Source organism: Centruroides vittatus, unplaced genomic scaffold (assembly GCF_030686945.1).
Source record: "Centruroides vittatus isolate TY-2023 unplaced genomic scaffold, ASM3068694v2 contig_628, whole genome shotgun sequence".
NCBI lineage: Eukaryota > Metazoa > Arthropoda > Arachnida > Scorpiones > Buthidae > Centruroides > Centruroides vittatus.
In genome coordinates, this window is record NW_027122385.1 from 4545678 (window position 1) to 4560128 (window position 14451).

A 14451-nucleotide genomic window follows, 5' to 3' on the forward strand; every position below is an offset into this window, starting at 1 on the left:
CCAAACTTGTGTGTCGCCTGATTTTCGTTTCTTGGTGTTTCACATCAACCGAAATCACATAATCGCAAATGGAACAGCAAAGAACTTTTCCGTCTGTGCATACGTCTTCGTCTTTAAACTTATTTGCTAAAATGTTCAATTTAGATGCGGACAATTTTGCCATTTTCTAATGTCGCCGACACCGAACAAAGGAAATTGGAACTTTTGATACCAATGAAACCGTGTTGTGATTTATGTTGCTTTATGCTGACACAATGAAATGACTTCTTTCAAACATTTGGCAGGTTATTCATTTTTATTTAATTAGAGGAACTATTGTGCTCACAAGACAGGGTAAGATGACTTCAATATAGAATTTTCTAGATTGTTCTTTTCTTAGAAAAGAAAACACATGTTGCAGATTTTCAGTGAATCTGTTTACATTCTTAGAACAACCCTAAGGCTTAATTCTTTAGTCCAGAACATCCCGCTTTACTCCCTTTTCTTTCAACAAAAGAGAGTAAGCTAATTATCGTATTTTTTTCCTCAGCATACGTGGTCTGGTTTAACGAATTTGTTTTTTCCTCCTCAAGTGAATGAATAAAAACCACAAAAAAAGAGATAATTGTCAAAATGTTGTTTGAAAATGTAAAAACGAGGAAAGCTGGGTGCAAAATATATAGTTTGGGTAATAGTCACTGTTTTGGGGCAGGTTTGTGTTTTGGGTACATTTGGGTGCTAAACAATTTGGCAATGAGTGGGCCTACTGCACTAAAACCAATTTAGTTTGTCTTTTTACACTCTGCTTCTTTCAAAAATCGAGTGGGTGCGGCACCCAAAATCCGGACTTTACTCATCACCCAGCAGTCTGTATTATAGACTGATCAAACCCACGATGGGCATGGGAGAAAATTTTTCTTAATGCCCATGGGGCAAAAAAAGACGAAAAAGACAAAATAAAAATTACATTTTTTTCAAAACTATTGTAATAATATTTTAAAATAAATTCAAACGAATTTTTAATTTATATAAATTAAAATTTTTAAACTACAAAAAATATAATTACTCGCTAGGGAGCGCTGACCGGTGCTTGCGGTGATTTTGTAATTACTAGTAAAGTTCGACTAAAAAAGGGGAAAAGTCCAAGTTAATTCATGGAAAAAACTATTTTTATGTAATCCTTTGAGTTGCAATACTTAGTCTTTAAAAATATAGATTTAAAAACATTAAAAATGAATCCAGCAGCCAGTCCAACTTTAATGAAAGACCAATATGGAGATGATTGGTGGATGTGTTTGGTGAGAAAGAAAAACTTTTTGCTTTGAACATTCAATTAATCCTAAAACTTTTTTTACATTTAACTGAAATCTCTAATAAATTTTGTTATATTGAATATCAAACTGATAAAAACCAATTTTTAGATGAGAAATTGATAATACTTATCTAACTTAAATAAATTGATTTCATACTTAACAGTCTCCATTATTTTATTTTCAGTTTAAAAATAAATTTTACAATTTCTTATAAATAAACTGAGTTATAATTAATTTAAGTATACATGATTATATGTATATATGAACTCTAAGAAATATTTACTGATGTTTTCATCTATTTATAACAGACATCTTCAGGTATATAACGCAGAACAAAACGACGGCTACGTCGAAAGGATTTTGATGTAGCTGTTTTCTTCTGTGAATTACACATACATAACCTACCGTATTCGTGTGTTGTGTACAGGGCCGGATTTACCAATCCAGGGGCCCTGGGCACAAATTCGGTGGGGGTCCCCCCTTTAAGAGTAGGCAAATTTGATGATTTAGAAAGTTTACACCAAATACTGTACTTTCAATTAGATTTGAACTAGGAAGTTGTAAATTTCATTTTAAAATAAGGTTATTGTAAACATAGATATATTTTATTGTGTAAAACTAATTATTTTAATTTAACTGAAAAATACCTATGTGAAATTTTTTCCCGAAATTTTCCGATGTTTCATAGGTTTTTTCCCGGGTTTGGTTTTCTCTGCCTGTTGCCCTCATGATTAGGCCACACTAGGCTGTCGCGGTAATAGAAAGTAAATTATGTTTAAACATAATTTTTTTTAGTTTTGTGGGGCCCCTATTTTGTGGGGGCCCTGGGCACAGGCCCCAAATGCCCTTATGTAAATCCGGCCCTGGTTGTGTATGTGTAATTCTCTCTACTTGAAAGTACAAGTGTGAGACTTGGCTACACAAACACATCATTAATAGTCAGAAGTTTGTAATATTAACATGCCAAGTATGTCACAAATAGATGAAAAAGAGAATATTATATCATGTTTGATATACTGCAATAGCAGATGAAAATGAGTGCCAAAAATTAAAGTTTATTTCAATGCAATTTTAGATTGTGTATGTACATGCTTTAAACATTTATATATAAAAGAAAAATTCGTAGTAGACTACAAAATTTTATAGAAAAAATAACATGCACATACCTATAAGCCTTTTACTGGTGTGCTATGGTGTGCGTCTCAATATGCAATAAATTATTGTATATTTTGTTCCGAGACACACCGGTAAAAGGCTTATAGGTATGTGCATTTTACATTACTCCAGTGTAGAAATTCTACTATTTTTAGAAAAATAACAATTTTATATACATGAAGTATGTGTAGCAAAAGAAAAAGCATTAAAATTTGTAATATATATTGTGAAGCAAAAATTAACACTTCCTCTCATTTTTTCAAAGTATATCACAGCATGTATTATTTGTAAATTTTATACTTATTTTTTAAAAGATCTTTCTGTAGAAATTTGCTTTTTCAATTGAAATTTAGAGGAAACAAAAAATACCAATGTGGAATCGTAAATGAAATACTCTTTGTGCTTATAAAAACAACAGTGATCTTAAGGCAGAACATACTGGTTTTATCTAGTGTGATAAGCACTACAAACTGCAGCACTCCAAAAAAAAATAAAGAAACAAAATAATGTCTTGATTTTTACTATATAATAATGTAAATTATTTTATACAAGTAAAATTAATTTTTTTTAAAATTGAAACAGCGTACAAAACAAAAATGATTTTATTAGAGAATTCTATTGATTGTCTCCTATGACAAAAAATAGACTCACTTGAACCTTTAACTGGTGCATAATATGAATAATGTTAAACATTTTATAATTTTTAACATTAATCATATTATGTGCCAGTTAAAGGTTCAAGTGAGTCCATTTTTTGTCATATACACCACGGTGTGCAGTTGCGATTCAGATCGTTTCCTACTAAAGAAAGCACTGTTAAACAGTATTTCACATGTTCTGTCTTGTCAAAAATTTTATTCTTTAGTCTACTGAAGAGATCAAAGTGAAAAAAATGTCACCCCAAAAAATTTTCCAAAGTTCCTGCCAGTTGATAAAAAAAGTCCCAATCTGGAAATGCTGGACAGCATTTCATGAAAACTATCTTTGGTTCTCAATGTCACTTTCTGTTTTCCTATCTGAACTTGCTGTGTGATGTCATGACATCACACAGCAAGTTCAGATGGGAAAGCATGAAGTGACATCCCAAGCATGATGAGAATTGGATTCTCATTGCACAGGAGCTCATCATTCTGCTGTTTTTTCTGAAGTGTGCTTTATGATTCAATTTCATGTTGAATGTCGAAAGTACAAGTGTGAGACTTGGCTACACAAACACATCATTAATAGTCAGAAGTTTGTAATATTAACATGCTAATAAAGTTTGTAATACTAACATGCCTATAGAGCTGTTGTTAAATCTGCATAAAGACTAGTTTTATTGCCACTTTAATAAAGATATTGCCAAGTGGTGATTTTGAGCACTGTAGTTTGACCCCTGCAATAGTGTGTCAATTATCTGAAATAATTAAGGTAGGACAATTTCAGACAATCATTTTTTTTTTATAACCAATTACTAATAAGTTACAGTTGGTAGGAAAAGAGTAGTACTGTTAGCAAGTGTGAAAAGGTGAAAAATTGTCAAGAAACATGATAAAAATGGAAATATTTTTAGTAAGTTTAAGCAAATATTTAAGTTAGATTAAATATTGATATATGGACTCCATATAATATGTTATACTTTGGTGCTTATTATTCATAATTCTGTTATAAAATACCATTCTTTAATATTTTAGACTTTACTGTTGTGCTGTAGATCATGTTGTTCATTCTTTGATTTTACAGTTTGTGTAATACTTTAGAAGTTGTAGTTTTCTATAATATATAGCTATGGTGCATTTAGTATTGGCTTATTGTCAGTTTTACAGCATTTGGCAATAATGTTGATGAGTAAGTTTAACATAATATTTTACTGTTATTTGTAAAATTATTAGGCTTAAAATTACTTTTGGGCTCATTTTTAGAATGGATTTGGTGCTTGTTTGGGTGCTTTTTCCCCCATTTTGGGTACTAGTTTGGGTACTTTTAAATGCTGTATTATTGAGACAACAACCAACAAGAAGTATTATATTTACAAACTACATAGTTGTTTATTGAAATTTATACATAAAGACAAGCATTGTAATTTACAACAGTAACCATTTCAATGTTCTTAAAAGGAAGTTTTCTTGTTTGGAGGATGGAATGTCTTTTTATAAGGAAAAAATTTTTCTATGTCGACCGAGACTAAGGGGGCATGTTTCATTTTTACTTGGAATTGCAATCCAAAATATTTTTCAAATCTGGATTTTTTGATAAACTAGATCTGAGTTTGTCCAGGACAAAACTGTCCAGTGCATCAAGCGCCTGACTTACAACATTCCACTGATTCCGCATTTCGGTTTCATGTCTTTTCAGCATGTTGATTTTATCCACCAATAACTTGTATGAATGCATTGAGCAGAACTCTGTGAACTACTGGATCAGCAACCAATTTCTTGACACTGTTGATGGCTGTAGAATCGCCAGGAGGAAGTTCATTGATAAATGCATTAATTTTCTGAAAGTTCTTGCTGCAGAATACTACATATTCACATTCTCTATGTAGGGCATGGGCAAGACAAGTCACATGCTTTAGGTTGTTGTAGATCCACTTTAAATTTGAGAATGCTGACATGTAAGATGCTTGATCTGTAACGACAAGTCAAATTTTTTTGTACTGGACACCATTTGGCCACAATTTTACGCAAACATCATTGAAAGCTTGGGACACTGTAGTTGACTTCATATTTTCAAGTTAGTACCTTTTGAACATTGGTTGTGCATAGCATCTGATCAGTGGTGCAATGAGAACATTCAGTACATACTGTTTTGTGGAATCCATTGTTTCATCCAGTATAAATACTACAACATTGTCTCTGATAAGGTCCAGGATTTTAGATGTTGTTTGATCATAAACAGGTTTAATGTAGTATTTTCTAAGAGTGCTCTCATTGGGGACAAGCTTTCCCATATATTTCTGGAGAATGACGTAAAGGCTGGATTATTTATCTTATATAAAGATATATTTGCCTGCAGAAGAGCTGTTGTTAAATCTGCATAAAATGTATTATTAGCTTAATCTTCCTTACACACCGGTGATTCAATCAAAAAATACACTTACGTAAAACCAGATAACCGGAGTGATTAGTATTCTGAAGTCTTCTAGGCTATTCTTCAGTAGCCTGAAGAAGAGCCTAGAAGAGGCTACGAAAATGTTTGCGACCCGAATACTAATCACTCCGGTTATCTGGTTTTACGTAAGTGTATTTTTTGTATTATTAGCCTTCTCAGATTCTTTTCCTCTTTGAAATGAGGCCCCTATAAATTTCTGCTTGAAAATCCTCCTTTTCTGTTTGCCTTCTCTATGCTTTTCTGAACTCGTGTCACCTGATTTTTGTTTCTTTGTGTTTCACATCAACCAGAATCACTTAATTGCAAATGGGACAGTGAAGAACTTTTCTGTCTGTGCATACATCTTCATCTTTAAACTTATTTGCTAAAATGTTCAATTTAGATGCGGATAATTTTGTCGTTTTCTAATGTTGCCCACACCAAACAAAGGAAATTGGAACTCTTGCGCTCACAAGACAGGGTAAGATGACTTCAATATAGAATTTTCTAGATTGTTCTTTTCTTAGAAAAGAAAACACATGTTGCAGATTTTCAGTGAATCTGTTTACATTCTTAAAACAACCCTAAGGCTTAGTTGTTTAGTCCAGAAAATTTTGCTTTATCCCCTTTTCTCTCAATAAAAGAAGAGAGTAAGCTCATTATTGTATTTTTTTCTTCAGCATATGTGGTCTGGTTTAACGGATTTGTTTTTTCCCCCCTCATGTGAATGAATAAAAATCACCACCAAAAAAAAGAAAAAGATAATTGTCAAAATATTGTTTGAAAATCTAAAAAAGGGGGAAGCTGGGTGCAAAATATATAGTTTGGGTGCTATTCACTGTTTTGGGACAGGTTTGCATTTTGGGTGCTAAACAATTTGGCAATGAGTGAACCTACTGCACTAAAACTGACATAGTTTGTCTTTTTACACTCTACCCCATTCAAAAACCGAGTGGGTGCAGCACCCAAAAATCGGGACCTTAATTATTAGTCAGAAAAAATATAACTAATATTTTATTCTTGAATTTTTATTAAACTCAAGCCAAATATTTTAATAATAATATAATTAGTAAAAAATAATCATATTCTCTCCAAGGAGTGGATGGATCATCAGGACTTGGAAAATCAGGGTCAAGAGATGTTGGTAGGGCCAGTTGACTGGTGCCAATATCTTCGTATTCATAGGTGCTGCCATTGGCCTATTTATTTCTGTGCTGCCTGAATAAATCCTATTCACACATGTTCTTATTCATAACATAGAACGTATTTAATCTTTCTTGTTTTATTAAACTCAAGCCAAATATTTTAATAATAATAATAATTAGTAAAAAATAATTTTATGCCTTGTACTTTGAATTTCATTCCTTCCAGGAGGCTATTCAAATTCTGAATCATTCAAAGTCTGAATCCATTTTTTCCATTAGAAATAATGGAAAGTGAATTAATCTATTTCCAGACTCTCCAATACCCATTTTAATAAACTTAAAAGTTAAAATTATAAGTTAAGTTATAAGTTAAAATATTTTTGGATAAAAAGTATATCAGGCATGTTAAGCTTTATGAGTTTCGGAAAGGATATAATGCTGTGCAAACAGTAAAAAAATTTGTAATGTCTATGAGGAAGACATTTATAAACTTTAAATATTAATAATGCAAAAGTGAGAGTGACGGATGACTTGGATGCACAACAGATTGTGCTTACACTTTGTACTTTTTTACTGTGTGCACATTTCAAACTTTGAAGCATCATCCAAATGTTGAAACAAAGTTTTGTCAAATTTAACATTCAAAGTTTTCAGTTTAATGTCAAGTGTTACAGAAGTATTTTCAACAATATTTTTTAGCATATTTACTACTAAATTCTGAAACCCTTGGATGTAGAAATCTGTCCTCAATAAATTAAAATATTTTTCAATTCAATAAAATAATATTGAAAAATAAAAATTATTTTTCAGCTATATCAGGTAAAATATCAATAGAGAATGTTTCATTTTAACTGTATAAGTAAAGAATCAGTGAGAGAAATTGGGATATATAAGGTTCCATTTTAATCAATTACTAGAATTTGAAAAATATGCATCTACAGAAAAATTCATTAAAACAAAAATGTTAGATTTCAAGGGAGCCACAAGATAACACTATTGGTTTTGTCATAGATGGCACTACAATCATTGAAAATGGAGTCAATTTCATTTCTTTAAATGGGAACTCATGTTTTTTACTGAATTATAATGATTGTACATCAAAAACATTCTTTGAAACATGTACATACTTAAAAGTTATGAGCATTTGAAGTTTTATACAGCCGCCATACAGCGTACATATAAATCTCTCTATATCTGTAAGGTTTGCTGAAAAAAGGAATAAAAATGTTAATATCTTAGGAAACAGTTATTATTTGATGGAATCTAGATTAACATATCTTTATCACGAGCTTGATGACTTTTATATGCTGTGGCACTAGTTTTGCATCAGTTCATTATTTGAAGAATGATTCCACTAGAAGTTGAGATGCGCTTTCTGTAATTTGTAATGCAAGTATTTATTAAAATGATAAAGCTAATGCAAGAGGAGGTTTTCCTTACTTGTATTTTATATGATGAAATGTCATCTCTGATTCTTATCTTGATATGAAGGTTTCTTGAACCTGAAAATAATTCCCAATTACAGTGGAACCTCGGTATACGACCTTAATCTGTTCCTGATGTTTGGACTTATACCAAATAGGATGTATACCAAACCAACCTTTACCATAAGAAGTAATGTAAAAATGATTAATCCGTTCTCATGTAAAAAAACCCCTCTTGATATGATATATTAATGGGGTTGTAAAATAATTTAAACACTGTTTGAGCACATTAATAACAAAATAAATTTTATCATAGATTTTTAAAGTTATTACAGTATATTGTGTTATATTATTTAAATCATTAAATCAAAATCAAATCAAATCAAATCAAAATCAAATCAAATCAAACTCTCCTTAATACTAATAATCTGTTTACAAATTGATTAAACCCCTTTCGCAACATTAGCAGATTTATTAGCGAGGTTGAGACCAAAGTTTTAAACGTGAAAATGTGTACGTTGGATGTTTAGTGCCGCTTTCCTGTAAGCCTAGAAGTTTGAGAATGGCGTTTGGAAAGTCAGTGGAATCATGCTCGACATTCCAAATGCCATTGTCAAACTTCTAGGCTTACAGGAAAGCGGCACTGAACGTTCGACGTACACGTTTTTGCGTTTAAAACTTTGGCTTCAATATCACTAATAATGTCTATTTTTCACGATTGTTGATATTGCCATTCTCGGAATACGGTATGCAACAGTTAAATCTTGAACATGCATGCCACCTTCATATTTCTCAACAATCTCTTTTTTCAGTTCCATTGTGATTCTAGTCATTTTTTAGTTCTCTATTGCTTTTCATTTGCCTTTTTGCAATTCATGATTAATAAAAATAATAAAATTTTACTTACAAATTAAAATCAGAAGAAATTTAACAAAGTTATAAACCGTGGCACCGCGAACGTCTAGTCTGGTCTAGTACACCGATAGTGCTACTTGTTCATAGCTGGTGCATATAATTGAATTAAGTAGTATACCGAACGAAAGTCGTATACCAAGCAAAATTTGTTTTGTCCAAACAGGACATATTCCAAATTGGATGTATTCTAAAGCAGACGTATACTGAGGTTCCACTGTACAAAGATCTTAAGTTGTATGACATAGACTTGAAACAGACAAATGACATTCTGAAAAGCATTGACATTGGCCATGATACACAAAAGAAACTGGAATCTCTTTTTCAAAATAAAAAACTTCAGAGAATGAAGAGAAAGCCTTAACAGAAACCTTTAACATGAGAGATTTCTTTCTCATGTAAAAGGTTTCTGTGGTACAATTACAGCTTTATCTGAATTAAAATGCATTTTGCCTATGAAAAACCTACTACTTTGTGATCTTTAGGCACTGTTCCATCAGTAAAAATTGAAGAATCTTATTACATTTATCAATGAATGTGATGTCAGGCTTATTGTGATGAATTGTCTTATCTGTGATTACGGTTCTGTCTTAGTATATTTTGTGGGTATCATTTTCTAATACTTTTATGGAATATATTTGTAGTATAATACCTGGATGTTTAGTAATCTGAGTTTGTGTGCAAGCTCATGGTAAATCATGTTTGCTATTTGATTATGTTTATGTAAATAGTCTATTTGTGCTAAGAGCTAGCAACCAGAGATTGTATATTGTATTGTTTCTGGCAGAATGTGGCATTTTCTGCAAGAGTCATTTGTGAGTGATGTATCCTTCAGAATGTATTTTCTGTAGATTTTAGTGTTTACTGTTAGTAACCTGATCATGAATGGCAAATGAAAACTCTTCAGTCTCTTTAAACAGGAAACCCCTAGTCTGCCAATAGTTTGATGCAGTTTTGTCAACACAGTTCTGACCTAGGACATAGGCATGTTTACTATGAAGTGGCTTTTGTGCTCATGACTTCTTAATGGGTATTTATGTTGTTTGTGTTGAGTTGTGTCCAGGTGCTCTGTCTGTAAGTTAATGATGTATTGTTACTGTCTACCAGAGTTATAGTTTTATGTAATCTTGATATATTTTGTGGAAAAACTGTGTCAGTATTTGTTTGTAGTGGAAGTTAACTACATTAGTTAGGCCAACCATCTTCTTTGCAAGGAAGAGTTAGTCTTTCTATGGATGATTTTGGGTGATTTTGTTTATACTTAGTTTTTTTGTTATTTTCCTTCAGAATGCTCAAGATTTGGGTGTGTCCAGTAAATAACTCAGAGTAAATGAGTACAGGGACAATATATGTATTAATTGCTTTAATGGTATGTTTTACATTTAGGTGTATTCTTAATGCTGCATTTAATTTGTTCTGGTATTTGAGTGTGTATTATTATTATTCTCAAACATTTTTTATGTCCACACAAGTCACCAAATTTTTGATTATCTGCCCTAAACAAATTCCTCTGTGTTGTGTCCGGGTTGACTTCACTGTTGCATAAAGAAGTTAAGTGCTTTTTTATTACAGAAAAACAGTATTTTTTAGGTAATAAACCTAGAACTAATTTCTGGTGTGCATAAACAAAAAGTAATCTCTGCACAAACGTTTTCTAACTCCCTAGTTCATCTTCAGGTGCAATAGAATGGTTACCGGATGGAGTGCCTTTTGAAACAAACGTAAATTTATAAAAGTTTTTTGAAAGAATGTAATTTGAACCACCAATTTGGATTATAAATTTTGTTCTGAACATTTGTTCTGAAGGGCACTTTATCGGGTAACCATTCTATCACACCTGAAGGTGAACTGAAGAGTTAGAAAATGTTTGTGCAGAGATCATTTTTTGTTTATGCACACCATAAATTGGTTCTGGGTTTGTTATTACAGTATATATATCCTGGTGTAGTGTGAAGTAATTTAGTATTTTTGAACATCTTACTTTTGTTAAGCTTTTGTAAGTCACAAAATGGGTTTAATCTTTCATTTGAAATATCCAAATAGTTCTCTTTTTGTCCAAGAGATTAATCAGTAAATTAAAGAGATTTTTTTAAAATGTTGTTATGATTTGATATTTACTATTAGATATTTGTGTTTATATTGCTATCATAAAATAGATCGTATTAAACTTTCAGATTCTAAAATTAGTTTGCTAGCTTGTATTTAACTTTACATTCATTTGTCTTTTTGTTTAGTGTTGAAGTTTGTTGGCTCAATGAATCCATTTAAATTTTTATTTTTATCATCATATGTCGATGCTTTCATTAGTTGTAGATGCATTTTTCAATAATCTCAAGTTTCTGTAAGATTTTACTATTTACTGATAAAAGTTTCCTAAGAATGAGTAGTATATACTTTTTAAGTTAAGTGAACAATGCAGCTATAGAATTACATTTTAATTTCTATTTTCCAGCTTTGAGATTTTTCTCATTAACGTAAAGAAAAGTAAACTTAAAACTAATTATAAGAAAATTAATTTTAATAGTGATAATGATGGAAGAATGCTGGTAAATATTACATTTATTATTAATTAATTATATAATAAAAAGAATATATGGAATGCAAACTTTCAAAAAACTAAGAAAAGAACTATCAATTATAATCCATTCTTCTCTCTAGATCATATATCAAAAATTTTATGAAGTTTTTTGCAAATGTTTACTTTAGACAGGTATTAGTAATACAAAAATAAGTTAAAGATTTTCAGTATATACATGCTTGTAAAAAATCTGAAACTGGAAGGAATATGATGCAGCCAATCATTAACAGTCTGTCTTGGCTACACTATATAAACAAGGGTCACACTGAAATATTTGAGATACAGAAAACTATTTACTTGGTGAAATAACTATTTCACATGCATGAACACCAATGATCTGCATATTCAAATTACAGTAGAGAGTCGTTAATCTGAACCCCGGAAATCCGAATCGCCGGTAATCCGAACGATTTTCAGTCAGACTGTGTCGTGCTGAATCGAACGTTTTTAATACTAGATTTACTTCTAAAGTATAATTTTCATGTTTTTATATTCTTCAATATATTTATTTTGTTTGTACAAAATAAAGAAATAATTTTTAATGATACAATAGCCTCAATTATTATTATAAAAATTTTTGTTAGGCTTAAAATCGACGAAAATTCAACATGAAGTGACACGCAACGGAGAAAAATTCAACACGAAGCGACACGCGACGGAGAAAAATTTGAACATCAGACAGGTTAATATATTTTTTTGTACATAATCGGTAATTTGAACAAATCACTAATCTGAACAACCCCAGTCCCCAATTGATTCGGATTAACAACTCTCTACTGTAGTAATGGCTGATTGCAGCACTTGTTATATAACTGATGGAACAGAAAGTGAAACTTACATTATTATAGAGTTAATACAATACCATTATTAAGCAATGATTTTTTATAATTTTAAAGTCAGGTTAACTTGAAAACAATGCATAGATCATCTACAATCAGTTTTTTGCAACAAAACACCATCTAGAGCCACAGTATTTATATTCAAAATGGGTTACAGCTCTCTATATGATGAAAATCATATAAGTAGGCCTGTATCAGCAGTAGTCACAAAAAATGTGTCTGCTGTACAGAAAATCATAACCAATGATAATTGACATACCTATCAAATGGTATAGGCTGTTCTTGGTTTCAGATCTGCAGCTAAACATAAGATCTTATATAAAAAGTTGGATATGAAAAACTGTTAGTTATTGGGTTCCATCACACTACACCTTACACACTTTTCCAGCACTAGTTTAATCAAAACAAATGTTTTCAATCCCATTCAGGGATCTGCCTTAGGTTAAAAAGGTATTAAAATACAAATTAAAGAAAAGAACTGAATTCTAATGGTAGAACTATAACTGGTATTTTTAAATTTACAAAATTAAAAAAAAAATAATTTACATATTTTTAAAATGAAAACATAAATTAAGTAAATAAAATAAATTACACATGTTATTAGCAAAAATTTTAAGTTGAGTGTATGTTGTTCTCTTGCCTCATTGGGTTATAAACTAGAGATTGATAATGTTTCTTTCTCCTTGAAATTAATGTTTTCACCCATTCTAGATGCTTGGAATATTTCAAAAGCTTCCATTGATTGTAACTTGTTGACATCAAATACTTTTTTTAATAATTTAGCCTGCAGTTTCACATATCTAAAAGCCTTTTTCTGGTGTGTGTATCATCACTCTAAACCAATTAGTTACAAACGTTTTCGAACCTTAACGGTTCTTTTTCAGGTAACGATCCCCTAACGGAAATGTGCTTCGATTCTAAGTTGTGAAGTTCATCCAGGCAAAGGTCATTCATACCAACCACTGCACTAACCACCTCTGATGGCTGGAGGCGATCTACATATGTCTTAACGCTATTAATTAAAAAAGGCTTTTAGATACGTGAAACTGCACTATTCTCCGGTGTAGATATTATAACATCATTTGAATTTAGCTTGGTCCCAACATGCTGACACCCCCTCTGTTGCTTGCAAACTTTGCAAGCACTGTGGATAGACTATTTGTATGAACATCATGTTTATGTTCTCTAAGCCTTTGGGTTAATGATCTTTTAGTGACACCTATGTATGTTAACTTTCGACCAAATCTATCATTCCACACTGGGATAGTGTATATCCCAGGGGCTAAGATACTATCTACAGAATTTTTACCATTAGCTAGAAGCTTAAATATAATTGGATTATGTCTATAAACTATTCTGGCATTCATGTGCTTTGCTAATGTTTTATATGTGGAAGTCACCCTTGGGTCCACAGCTATAAATTTCTGAGGTAAAATCTCAAAATACTGTGTATCCTTATTAAGCCACAATGCATTAATGTCATCTTCCATGTTTTTAGCTAACGTAGAAATCATATTTTTGCTGTAGCCTTGAGCTCTCACTAATTCTTTATCTGCCTTATCTCCTTAATTGTGTGTAGCAGTGCATGTAACACTTGTTCAAAGGGCCTACACACACTGCTCTAAGGAAAATCTGTATAAAATTACGATTTGAACATACAATAAACTTTGAATGTTGTTAGGGTGCACACAGATTGAGCCAACTAGATGTAGATATGCAGAGCTATGCATGCCTATTGCAAGTTCAGTCAAATTTAGACATGTATCTCCACTACCCTTTTGCATTTTGAGGAAACTTAACTCCATTTCCAGATGCTATGGACAGTCTACTATTGAGATATAAAATAACTAAACACTTTGGATTAAGTTGAAAAATTGAATTTTTTGTATCTAGATTGCAAGATTTGCACTCTGTTCACTGTAAAGATATTCTCCATATAGCATCTACAAGTGACCTTTCCTGAACCATATATGAAATGGCAGGTAATACAAAAATTAATTAAGGATAATAAACCATGTTAAAATGAGAAAGCATTAA

The 14451-nt window shown here is 31.4% G+C and overlaps 1 protein-coding gene across 1 annotated transcript in view; it reads left to right on the forward strand.

Moving 5' to 3' along the window:
• Positions 1–1062: 1062 nt before the first annotated feature.
• Paf-AHalpha (Platelet-activating factor acetylhydrolase alpha) overlaps positions 1063–14451 on the forward strand; it is a 45328-nt gene continuing 31939 nt past the window's right edge. The window contains exon 1 of the mRNA XM_067275576.1: positions 1063–1277. Coding sequence (XP_067131677.1) covers positions 1212–1277 — 66 coding nt within the window. The 5' untranslated portion in view covers positions 1063–1211. The remainder of the gene's footprint in view (positions 1278–14451) is intronic.